We start from the raw sequence: 12,835 nt of genomic DNA on the forward strand, positions 1-12,835 counted from the left end.
CGAGGAATGAAGCCAAGAGACCTTGGCAATAAAGTATTGGATCCTGTCAGGCTTAATTTGTGTCTCCTGCTGTTAAAGTGGTAGGCAACATGCTTTGGTGAGGAAAGCTAGATTATTGTTTTTGAGAAATAAGGTTTTTGAACCATTTTGGGATTGTTGGTGAAAATGACTTCATTACCTTTTGTGCTAGTAAAGACATGATAATATAGAAGAAAATGAAGCTTTGTTGGGAATGTTTAATGCAGTTAAATATGCTGGATTTATCAAGGAAATCTTGAACAGAGGGGCATCATTTAACAGACTTCTAAAGAATTTTACATTTGCTGTGCACTGTCTGTTGCTAGCAACAGTTTAAAGAGTAAAACCGGCCATAGATGGATTGAAATTCGGCTGGTTCAGCAGAAGGTAGGCAAATTTTGATCCATGTATGGTCAGGCTAATTGTGCTAAAGTCAATTGCTCAGTCGTCTTCAGTACAACAAGCTTGTCTGTTTTTTTTGTTCAGTCACTGCCAGTGGCTAAGATCTAGTGGTCATTGTATTCGGATGGCCGGGAAACCTCCTGCTGTCAGAATATAAAATTGCTGGAGGAATTCCATATTGGATCGATCAATTTTCTTTCCTGCATCCACAGATTGCATCCCTCCCCGCCCAGGTGATCTATGTACATTGCAAGGATTTTAACAAATTTTTTGTTGCAGATTTCTACCTTTTTTTTCGTTCTGAAGAAATAGCTGTTTTGTCTGTGTTCATCTGCAGAGTGAATGTGATTGGGAGTGACTTAATTGCCAATCAGCTGCTGCACTTGCAGGGTTCGAATGAGGAAAGTGGCAGGATCTGATTCGCTTTTTAGATGTATCTCACCAAAAACGTTTTTGTTGCAGAGGATGCCCAAAGTCTGTCTTAGTGCGGACTTCTGGGAAAATCAGTAAGCCAATCACACAAACAGGAAATTACATTTCTGGGGGCGTTCTGTACACCTTCTGTGTACAGAACACCTCCAGGTTGCCATATTGCATTGCATTTTACATTAAATTACTATGCTGCAGATTAAAAGGGAAAGGTAATTTTAATAGCTTTCAATTACAGTATGTATGACTATAGCAATTGTATATGCTTTATTATTATTTATTTATTGCCATTTTTTTCCCCCATGAAAATAGTGTTAACCTTTTAATGATCAGGACCTACCTTGGTAACCAAATTAGTATTTTACTTTGAGCTGGAAAAGCTATTGAATATGACATTATTATATTATGACTAAGCTAGTGATTATGGCATGAGGTGAAATGGCAAAAGGACTTAATTTGCCTATATCCTATAAATCTTCTTTTTTTTTTTTTTTTCTTTACTAGGGTTCTGTAAAACCCTGGGTTCCCCAAAGGTTGTTAGGGGTTCTTTGAGCAGCCTTGGGGCAATGGAGCTCTTCTCCCACCGACCCTCGGTGTAATGGGGCTCTTGTCCCGCCGACCCTCGGTGTAATGGGGCTCTTGTCCCGCCGACCCTCGGTGTAATGGGGCTCTTGTCCCGCCGACCCTCGGTGTAATGGGGCTCTTGTCCCGCCGACCCTCGGTGTAATGGGGCTCTTGTCCCGCCGACCCTCGGTGTAATGGGGCTCTTGTCCCGCCGACCCTCGGTGTAATGGGGCTCTTGTCCCGCCGACCCTCGGTGTAATGGGGCTCTTGTCCCGCCGACCCTCGGTGTAATGGGGCTCTTGTCCCGCCGACCCTCGGTGTAATGGGGCTCTTGTCCCGCCGACCCTCGGTGTAATGGGGCTCTTGTCCCGCCGACCCTCGGTGTAATGGGGCTCTTGTCCCGCCGACCCTCGGTGTAATGGGGCTCTTGTCCCGCCGACCCTCGGTGTAATGGGGCTCTTGTCCCGCCGACCCTCGGTGTAATGGGGCTCTTGTCCCGCCGACCCTCGGTGTAATGGGGCTCTTGTCCCGCCGACCCTCGGTGTAATGGGGCTCTTGTCCCGCCGACCCTCGGTGTAATGGGGCTCTTGTCCCGCCGACCCTCGGTGTAATGGGGCTCTTGTCCCGCCGACCCTCGGTGTAATGGGGCTCTTGTCCCGCCGACCCTCGGTGTAATGGGGCTCTTGTCCCGCCGACCCTCGGTGTAATGGGGCTCTTTTCACACTGAGCACAAATGCGAGGAAACGTTAAAAAGACAAAATGTTCGGTGTTTTTGTTTTTTTTTTTTAGATAGAATGTAGAGGGATTGGAAGGTTTGTCTGTGTCACTATTAGGGAGATTCACCTTATTTGTCCTGTTTACCTTTATACTTAAAAGTGAAAGGGGAAAAAAATAGCCAGAATTTTGGGTTGTCGCCAGAACAGAGGGATGGGAAATGTTCCAATGGGGACACTAAATCTCATGACCCTGGTGATAAACTGGGATTTCCTCAATTTGAAGGGGGTTTCCTTTCACTTACTGTTTTGGTTATTGGACAAGAAGTGAATGGAAATCTCCCCAATGGGACGCAGATGGCAAAAGAAAAAGAATCTGACGGGTTATATAACCTTTTCAAAATGGGGGGAAAATGTGATTTTATTATTTTTTTTTTTTTTATTTTATTTCGTACCTTTTGAATGAAACAGAACTGCTCTGACTTTTTTATGTCCAATACAAAAAACCAATACCAAATTCTTTATTCCTTTTATTCTTGTGGCTACCACAGTACCATGTGGTTTAGTGCGGCATGTTTTTAAAAGTAGTGCATGCATTACTTTTTCCATGTTCCAGAATGATTTGCAGGCTATTCAAATGAATACACTCCAAAATTGCATTGGTGTTTTTGTTTTGTTTTTGTTTTTTGTTTTTTTAAGGTTCTTTTGTATGAAGGGAGAACTTAATTCAAATTTACCTGTTTTTTTCCTAAATGTTTGCATTCAAGGCATGTCTTTTTTTTAAAGTGATTCTAAAGGAAAGATTTAAAACATACATGTTATACTTGCTTCCTCTGTGCAATGGGTTTGCACAGAGCAGCCCTAAACCTCTTCTTTGTGCGTCCCCCACTGGTGGTCCAGGCTCCTCCACCCCTGCAAAGTGCCCCCAATAGCAGTCCTGGGGGTGCTCGTGCAGGCTCTCTCCTGAGCTACACTATGTCCATTTACACACAGCGTGGTTCAGCCCATCCCCACTCTTTATTAATTGGCTCACTGACAGTGATTGACAGTAGTAGGAGCCAATGGCTCCCACTGCTGTGAACCAATAAGGAGAGCGAGAGAGTCCCAGGAGAGCCGCTGCTCTCATGCACATCGTTGGATTGAGATGGGGCTCAGATAAATATAAGGATTGGGGGGGGAAGCTGATGGTTTTGCACAGAGCAGCGCTGATACTTTCCTTCTCGGCTCTCCCAACAGCACTCCTGGCTTCTTCTTGACCAGTGCCCCCAGTGCTATGGGGGCACGTGAGTGCTCACTCCCGAGCCCTGCTCTGTGTGTGCCTAGGAAACATAGAACTGCAGCTTGGCCACGCACCCCGCTCCTTCCTCTGACTCATTGACAGCAGTGAGAGCCAATGGCTCCTGTTGCTGTGTGTCTGTGTCTGAGCCAATGAGGAGCAAAAGACCCAGGACAGCCGAGACTCCTGTACACATTGCCAGGTTAAGAGGGGGCTCAGTTAAGTATTGAGGGGGGGGCCTGAGGTGGGAGCAGCACACAGTTTTTGGTTTTTTTTGGGGGTTTTTTCCTTCATGCATAGAATGCATGAAGGTAAAAATCCTTCAGCCTTTAAGACCACTTTAAAGTTGAGAGCGGCTGCAGTATATAGTGATTTTCTGCATCCATTCAAACATCTTTGCCCAAATATAGAGCCTATATTTTCCTGCCAACAACAACCCAAATAGAGGAAGTGTTTGTCTAAAGTTACTCTGTGCCAATAAGTAATAGTTTTGTTTTTTTTTGTTTTTGACTGCTAAGTTATTGTATTTGTGTCCAAAGTAAAGACATTCAGTATTTATATTCCAAATAATAATTTTCAAGTTTTAAGTGAAACTTGTACACAATGACGCAGTTGCCTTTTACAGGTCCGTTTTATCTAAAATAAAAATAAAACAAACACATTTTGCCTATTGTTCTAAATGTATAGAGTAGGGGAGGGTTTATAACCGCTGTTGGTTTATTTTTTGCAATCTGTGTCCCATTAGGGAGATTTACCCTTACTTCCTGTCCCATAGTCAAAACTGGAAGTGAGAAAATTTCTGCAACTTTGGGACCCCCATGTTTCCAGAACTAGTGCCCCCATTGGAATATTTCTAAGGACAACACAAAATGTGAGGTTTCTTTTACTTTCACATTTTGATAACTGTAAAAAGGACAAATGGAGAAGATGAATTGTCCATACACAAACAACAATAAAAACCTGACCGTGTTTTATTTCATCTCCACTCTGTCCAAAGCTAAAAATAGTTATGCCTTTTAGTTATACTTTAAGGCCAATTTATAATGTTGTGTTTTAAGCCATACATAGCAATGCACTGAAAGCGCTGGAATCCATCTTCCCCATAACAAACATTGTGTCCCCAAATTTGTGCTGCGTCTTGAAAAAAAGCAGCATTTTTGTTTTCCTGCATTTCAGTGCATTGGAGGCCCATAAAAAGCAATGGTAACCCATCAAAATGCATACAGCATGTGTTTGTTAGATGCATTGGCCACTTGTATTAACAAGTTGGGTCAATAACTGTTAACTCTACCAGCTCAAAATCCTACACATAAACACACTGAAAATGCATATTGGCACACAATGGAAACGTGATGCATAACAATATACATACACACTCACACACACAAACCTAAATGGGCCCCTAATCTAAAGTTCTTTAACCCCATGTAAATCTATAAAGATATCACTGTACAAAGGGAAAAAGAAATCACTTATGTAACTCCTTCATTTCTGTGCAAATTTTAGTTTGAATTCTCAAGCCCTATAAACAGGCGCTTTTTCAGCAGGATGTAAGGAGAAACGAAGGGGGACCAGTGCTCCACTTGCAATTGTTCTACAATATTTCATATACAGTCAGGTCCATAAATATTGGGACATCGACACAATTCTAACATTTTTGGCTCTATACTCCACCACAATGGATTTGAAATGAAACGAACAAGATGTGCTTTAACTGCAGACTGTCGGCTTTAATTTGAGGGTATTTACATCCAAATCAGGTGAACGGTGTAGGAATTACAACAGTTTGCATATGTGACTCCTACTTGTTAAGGGACCAAAAGTAATGGGAAAATTGGCTTCTCAGCTGTTCCATGGCCAGGTGTGTGTTATTCCCTCATTATCCCAATTACAATGAGCAGTTAAAAGGTCCAGAGATCATTTCAAGTGTGCTATTTGCATTTGGAATCTGTTGCTGTCAACTCTCAAGATGAGATCCAAAGAGCTGTCACTATCAGTGAAGCAAGCCATCATTAGGCTGAAAAAACAAAACAAACCCATCGGAGAGATAGCAAAAACATTAGGCGTGGCCAAAACAACTGTTTGGAACATTCTTAAAAAGAAGGAACGCACAGGTGAGCTCAGCAACACCAAAAGACCCGGAAGACCACGGAAAACAACTGTGGTGGATGACCGAAGAATTCTTTCCCTGGTGAAGAAAACACCCTTCACAACAGTTGGCAGATCAAGAACACTCTCCAGGAGGTAGGTGTATGTGTGTCAAAGTCAACAATCAAGAGAAGACTTCACCAGAGTGAATACAGAGGGTTCACCCCAAGATGTAAACCATTGGTGAGCCTCAAAAACGGGAAGGCCAGATTAGAGTTTGCCAAACGACATCTAAAAAAGCCTTCACAGTTCTGGAACAACATCCTATGGACAGATGAGACCAAGATCAACTTGTACCAGAGTGATGGGAAGAGAAGAGTATGGAGAAGGAAAGGAACTGCTCATGATCCTAAGCATACCACCTCATCAGTGAAGCATGGTGGTGGTAGTGTCATGGCATGGGCATGTATGGCTGCCAATGGAACTGGTTCTCTTGTATTTATTGATGATGTGACTGCTGACAAAAGCAGCAGGATGAATTCTGAAGTGTTTCGGGCAATATTATCTGCTCATATTCAGCCAAATGCTTCAGAGCTCATTGGACGCCGCTTCACAGTGCAGATGGACAATGACCCAAAGCAGACTGCAAAAGCAACCAAAGAGTTTTTTAAGGGAAAGAAGTGGAATGTTATGCAATGGCCAAGTCAATCACCTGACCTGAATCCGATTGAGCATGCATTTCACTTGTTGAAGACAAAACTGAAGGGAAAATGCCAAATGCCCCAAGAACAAGCAGGAACTGAAGACAGCAGAGGCCTAGCAGAGCATCACCAGGGATGAAACCCAGCGTCTGGTGATGTCTATGCGTTCCAGACTTCAGGCTATAATTGACTGCAAAGGATTTGCAACCAAGTATTAAAAAGTGAAAGTTTGATTTATGATTATTCTGTCCCATTACTTTTGGTCCCTTAACAAGTGGGAGGCACATATGAAAACGGTTGTAATTCCTACACCGTTCACCTGATTTGGATGTAAATACCGTCAAATTAAAGCTGACCATCTGCAGTTAAAGCACATCTTGTTAGTTTCATTTCAAATCCATTGTGGTGGTGTATAGAGCCAAAAATGATAGAATTGTGTTGATGTCCCAATATTTATGGACCTGACTGTATATACTTTTTTTACAAAATTGTTTAAGCTCGGAGTATAGAAAAGATAGTATATCAACCTTTATAATATTATATCTTTTAAACTGTCATTAGGTCGGCCTAGCCCAGTGGTGGGCAACCTTTTTTTTTCAACTGAGCCAAATCTCGCCAAAACCACGATTGAAATTTATTTTGAGAGCCACATTTTTAAAACTGAAAATACATCCCACATATAGTAATTCACCCCCCATATAGTAATTCATTCCCCATATTGTGTCAATTCACTTACCTTTGCTCCTTGCGTTCCTCTCGCCGTGTTCCCGCGCCGTTCCGGTCTTCAGGGCGGACTGTGAGAGGAGAGGAGTTCGTCACGCTGCCCCGCCTACATCCTGGCAGCCAATGTTTGCCACGCTCTGCGGGCCGGATTAAAAGGTCCGCCGGGCCGTAGTTTGCCCATTGCTGGGCTAGCTGCAGAGTCCTGACTTTTGGGGTGGCCGCCCGAGAGGAGGGAGGGGAGCGGGCGCCCGGCACACAGAAGAGCCGCATTAAACTGTGTAAAGAGCCGCATGTGGCTCGCGAGCCGCGGCTTGCCGACCACTGGCCTAGCCGCTGTCCCTGGATCTGCCTAGCTACATACTATACTTGTATCATTTCTGTAAGTGTGTATAAACTGTGTGCCTGCAGCAGCCATTAACCTACATCTTACTTTTTTAGTTTTGAGTAGACTGGGGAAGGATGAGAACTCGCTCCAGGTTTTACTGTGATGGGAGGTCTGCTAGACCTGTCTGGACAGGCTGTGGGGGCAATCCTCTCTAATGGCAACAAAAATGATTTTATCCCGGAACAGAAAAGTAACGAGAATCTTTTTAAAGTGGTTGTAAACCCTTACATATACCCAGTGAAGTGACTGGCCTCAGGTGATGCACAGAGATGAAACAAATCCTCCTGCATAAGTTACACCTGTTTATCCATAGCCATCTGTTCTCTACATTCATTCAAAGTGCAGAATTTACACAGGCGCTCTCGGCTCTGAATAGCAGGGGTAACTGAAGTCACACTCAGTGAGGAGAGCTCTGAGAGCTGATTGGAGGGAAGGGATATACACAGTACACAGGAACAGTGCTGAGGCTGTCAGTCACAGGCTGTGCCCTTCCCTGTCACCATTTTTCTTGGTGTCAGGAAAATTCATCAGAAGTGATTCGTGATAAGAGGAAGGAGGCAGCAGACCGACATGACCCTTGGTGCTCTGGATTGAGACAAGTACACACTGTAGAGAGATATGCCTTCTTATTTCAGGTTTATAGCCACTTTAATGGAGCCCTGGATAGTAGTAATACCTGACCAAGGATCTAGCTCTTCCCTGCTCCATCTGAAACGATAATTATTTTTGGGTATAGATACTTTAACCACTTGTCTATCCGACACTTATACCCCCTTCCTGCCCAGGCCAATTTTCAGCTTTCAGCGCTGTCACATTTTGAATGACAATTGTGCAGTCATGCAACACTCCACCCATATTAAATTTTTAGCTTTTTTTTTTGTTTTACACAAATAGAGCTTTCTTTTGGTGGTTTTTAATTGCCTCTGGGTATTTAATTTTTTGCGCTATAAACAAAAAAGGCCGTGGTAAAAGGCCGCTGTGATTGGCCTTTTACCACATCATGTGATCAGCTGTGTCCGTAGGGAGGACGCGTTTTGGGAGGACGTCATATGAAGCCCTCCCAGAAATGGACAGCCGCGCTGTAGCCGTCATTTGGCTATAGCGTGGTTGGCAAGTGGTTAAAGTTACCTCCTTTTATGCTTTTTAATCTGGTCTGAAAGACTGAGTTAATTAGTTTTTTTAAGGAAGAACTACAGGCTAAATACATAGTTGAACAATGTTTTACTATTTGACAGTGAAGACTTATAATTCTATACAGTTCGACTGGTGAACTGTTAATAATCCTGGCTAAGCAATTACCTGGTGGTCTGGATCCCTCTACCTGACTTGTGGAACATGTAACTTGTTCTTGTTCTCAAAGGTGAACTTCTCCTTTAAGACATATGTGATTCTGTTGGACCTCAAGTCTGCTGCCTTTGTATGTGAAAGGAGTCCATATCCTATGGTATGGGAGATCAACAGTAATTTTAAAAAGTGTACGCACTAACCTACTTGAGTACAGGGGATCATGGATATTTGTATTTTTTTTCATCTGGTTGCTGTTATTAGCATTTCTCAAGCAGGATACATTTTTAGACAAATGGGAATAGGTTTTGCAACTAAACATGCTAAAATGTAAGTTTATTCTTAAAAGGTGAATCTAATAATGATGTTTTTATCTTCCTACAGATGTTTATTGTTGATAGAGTTGAAGGTGATAATTGCTTTCTGAATGAGTTTTCTGTAACGGGCTCCACGTATGCTCCCATGGGAGAAGTGTAAGTTCCTTTTTAAATCTTTTACTTTCTGGCAAATTAATTTGCTTACCTACACCTGAATATAGTTTAATGTCGTTCCTTGCTGTTCTTTTGAGAGCAGCTCTGGCTGTTTCTCTCGGGGTACTTGCTTATTAGTGTGGTGTTAAACCCAAAAGTAAACATTCATTATATTGCAGCTATTCCTTTTAGGCATTGTTTCCCTTCTTTTCACCTGGTGATCTGGCCAGCAAGTCTGTTGAACAAGCTGTCTTGCAGATGTAGTAGTTAACGGGTTGAGGCAAACCATTTACAACTGACGGGTGCTTACAATGGTCAGCTTCTGGTTGTTTATTGAGAACCTTTATCTCAAAGGGAAAAAACCTGTTGCTTTACCTACTTAAGTATTAGCTGGAGCTTGGCTCCAATTTGCTAGTGTATCCAAATTTGCTAGTCCATCAAATGCTCCTCTCCCCCCAGACTGACAATGCTGCTGTTCAAAGCTGTCCCTGTGCTCATTCGTCCAGAGTGAAGGCACCTTAATACAAGAGGTGATTTACTGGCCAGATCACTAGTTTTTGGTAAATGAGGCCTGTGACTGATTCAGCCATAATTGTCATCACAGGGCTCAGTGTGTTTGCCCTGCATTGTGTATTAAAGAATATGTAAACCTAACCTTTCATATTCCTGATATGTGCCTGCTGTACCATGTACTTGTATGAAAAGGTATCCAGTTCTTTGTATTGCTTTTTTTGTGTGAAATCCCTGGTCCTTCTGCTTTCCTATTACATATTTTCCACGTTAGGCAGGAGAGCACAGCAACTGAACCTGCCCTCCTCCAATGATCAGATATCTGCTGACAGCCCCCATCACACAGCCATTTAGTGTGCTGCTGTTTCTTCTCCCTGAGCTCCTTATCCAGCTGAGAGCAGGGGGTATGAGATCACTTGTAGAAAGAAAAAAAAATGTTTTTTTTTGTTTTTTTTTTGTTCATGTATACCCAAATGTTTTGCTTTTCATTTCTATTTTAAACTGAATGGATTGTTTTACAAGGTGAGGGTTTGCATATACTGTAACAGTACCTCATACACTGTTTAATCTGCAAACTCAAGGCCTTGAGTAAAGCTACCCAGAAATTAAATTCAAGTGAGAGACTTTTATTTAATTATTTTGTACTTTCATGCAGACATGCAGTTGGTAATATTGAGAATTTGTTTTTTTATTTTGTATTTTTCATTTTAATAGGTTGAAAGATGACAAACTAGTGAAATGTCACGAGTATGAAGGCCTAACAGAGCTTGCCACCATCTGTGCACTTTGTAACGATTCATCTTTGGACTTCAATGAGGTTTGTATGCTAGAATTATATATAATTTTATGCGTGTATGCATGATTCTGTGCAAAATGTAAAGTAATACACAATTTTGTAAATTGATTGCATTGCTGATTTCAATAAAACAAAGATAAAATGCTTTTTTGCTATACTGTAATGCATCCAGCGGTACTTGCTATCATAGTGTTTTAATAACATGATCTCCTAACCAAAGGCAATAGATTAGGGTATCAGTGTAAGTGCCAATTATGTTGTAGGTTTAGTATGTGCCTGACTTTTTATTAGAATGCTGCAATTTTTACATTTATTTTAACCATTAGCCACCCGGCGGCTTGAAATGTGCTCCTGTATTCCGGGTGCACGCCATTTGGCGTGCTCCCGCACATGCGCGGTTTGCGCGGTTGCAGAGCGACGCAGCAGTGCGATCTGTCACCGCCCGTGCACTTCGGACACGGCCGATGACAGATCCGAGTACCGGCTCCCGTTGCCGGTACCATGTGACCTGCTGTGACCAATCACAGCAGGTCACATGACAGTTGTATACAATGGATGGCTTCGTTCATGATGCCATCCATTGTATACTAGTGCCTAGCTGTGAATGGTCACAGCTAATCACATGCACATGTCATGTGATTAGCTGTGACCAAATCACAGCTAAGCACAAAAAAAAAAAAAAAAAAAAATACTGATCACTTCCCCAAAGTAGTACAGTGTTACTATGGTAACATTGTACTATTTTGGTCATAGTAAAATATGAAAAAAAATCTTAAAAAAATTAAAAAAAATGTAATAAATTAAATATTATAAAAATATTAAAAAAAATAAAAAAAAAAATATTTTTTTTTTCATACTGTCACCAGTCAGTGTCGCTGTTCACCGCCATGCCAGTTATATGATGACGCTGTACTGCACTGGTGACAGTATGTAAAAAAAAAAAAATAGTGAAAATAAGTTTTTTAATTTTTTAATTTTCCGAAAAATTATGACAAAAAAATACAACTTCAAAAAACTCGACATGCCTCTTATGAAGTACGTCGGACTGTCTACTCTGCAAAAAGGGGTCATTTGGGGGATATCTGTACTGTTCTGACATTCTTGGACCTCAAGATATTAGATTGGCTGTCAGTACTTCAGGATTGATCAATATTCAGATCTATACCATAGTTTGTGAACTCTATAACTTTCCTACAAACTAAAAAATACATCCTAATTTGGGTTATTTTCACCAAAGACATGTAGCAGAATACATCTCGGCCTAAATTTATGAAGAACAATTATTTATTTGTAAACTTTTATAACAGAAACCAAAGAAAAATGTGTTTTTTTTTTTCAAAATTTTTGGTCTTTTTTTGTTAATTTAGCAAAAAATAAAAACCCCAGCGGTGATTAAATACCACCAAAAGAAAGCTCTAGTTGTGTGAAGAAAATGATAAAATTTTAGTTTGGGTACAATGTTGTATGACCGCGCAATTGTCATTCAAAGTGTGAGAGCGCTGAAACCTGAAAAATGGCCTGGGCAGGGAGGTGTAAAATTGCACGGTATTGAAACGGTTAATAACAAATTTGTGTTTTTTTTGTCTTCTATTACATTTAGGCAAAGGGAGTTTATGAGAAAGTTGGAGAAGCTACAGAGACTGCTCTTACTTGTCTGGTTGAAAAAATGAATGTATTTGACACAGATCTAAAGGGACTCTCCAGAATAGAGCGTGCCAATGCTTGCAACTCGGTTAGTCTCAAGTGGGAGTGGTGGGTTGTGTGTTGTTTTTTGTTTTTTTTTGTTTTTTTTCCTATGTGTGGGGTTTTTGTTTTTCATAGATGATGATTGCAAATCTCAGAACCCCATAACAAAAGGCTTGCATTTCTGCTGTGCTTTGTACTGGTAGTGGTTAGTGTGTTTCTTTGCTTCTACAACTAACTTGTTTATTTACAGGTTATTAAACAGCTAATGAAGAAGGAATTTACATTGGAGTTCTCAAGAGATAGGAAATCTATGTCTGTTTACTGCACACCAAACAAACCAAGTCGCACTAACAACAGAATGTTTGTCAAGGTAAATTATTCTCTTTTCACACAGATTTTATTCTGTAATAAATTGTATTTCCTATATTTCTATTTGCTGCGATATTTTTGTTTTGTGTCGTAATGTTTGTTATACTGTCAATACTTAATTTTTGTAGGGTGCTCCTGAAGGTTTAATAGATCGTTGTACTCATATTCGTGTTGGAAGTGCAAAACTACAGTTAACACCTGGAATTAAACAGAAGATTATGAGTGTGATCAGAGAGTGGGGCACAGGCCGAGACACTCTGCGCTGCTTGGCTTTGGCAACCCATGATAATCCCCCACGGAAAGAAGAAATGAATCTCGAGGAATCTTCCAATTTCATTACTTATGAGGTAAAGTTTTATATGCATGCTTCTTTTTGTTCTGTATTTATTTTGTTAATTGAGTTATGTAAACCTATTTAACC

At 41.2% G+C, this 12,835-nt stretch overlaps 1 protein-coding gene across 3 annotated transcripts in view; it reads left to right on the forward strand.

Moving 5' to 3' along the window:
- ATP2A2 (ATPase sarcoplasmic/endoplasmic reticulum Ca2+ transporting 2) overlaps positions 1 to 12,835 on the forward strand; it is a 78,214-nt gene that overhangs the window by 36,687 nt on the left and 28,692 nt on the right. For all 3 annotated transcript variants that reach the window (XR_016312623.1, XM_089676593.1, XM_089676602.1), the window contains exons 9-13: positions 8,968 to 9,056; positions 10,278 to 10,380; positions 11,960 to 12,091; positions 12,296 to 12,415; positions 12,543 to 12,761. Coding sequence is in view for 2 of the 3 variants with exons in the window: in XM_089676593.1 (XP_089532719.1) it covers positions 8,968 to 9,056; positions 10,278 to 10,380; positions 11,960 to 12,091; positions 12,296 to 12,415; positions 12,543 to 12,761 (663 nt within the window). In the remaining variant the exon portion in view is untranslated. The remainder of the gene's footprint in view (positions 1 to 8,967; positions 9,057 to 10,277; positions 10,381 to 11,959; positions 12,092 to 12,295; positions 12,416 to 12,542; positions 12,762 to 12,835) is intronic.

The sequence above is a fragment of the Staurois parvus genome, unplaced genomic scaffold, assembly GCF_062004578.1.
Source record: "Staurois parvus isolate SC_StPar_1 unplaced genomic scaffold, SC_StPar_1.0 ptg000014l, whole genome shotgun sequence".
In the NCBI taxonomy this organism is placed as follows: domain Eukaryota; kingdom Metazoa; phylum Chordata; class Amphibia; order Anura; family Ranidae; genus Staurois; species Staurois parvus.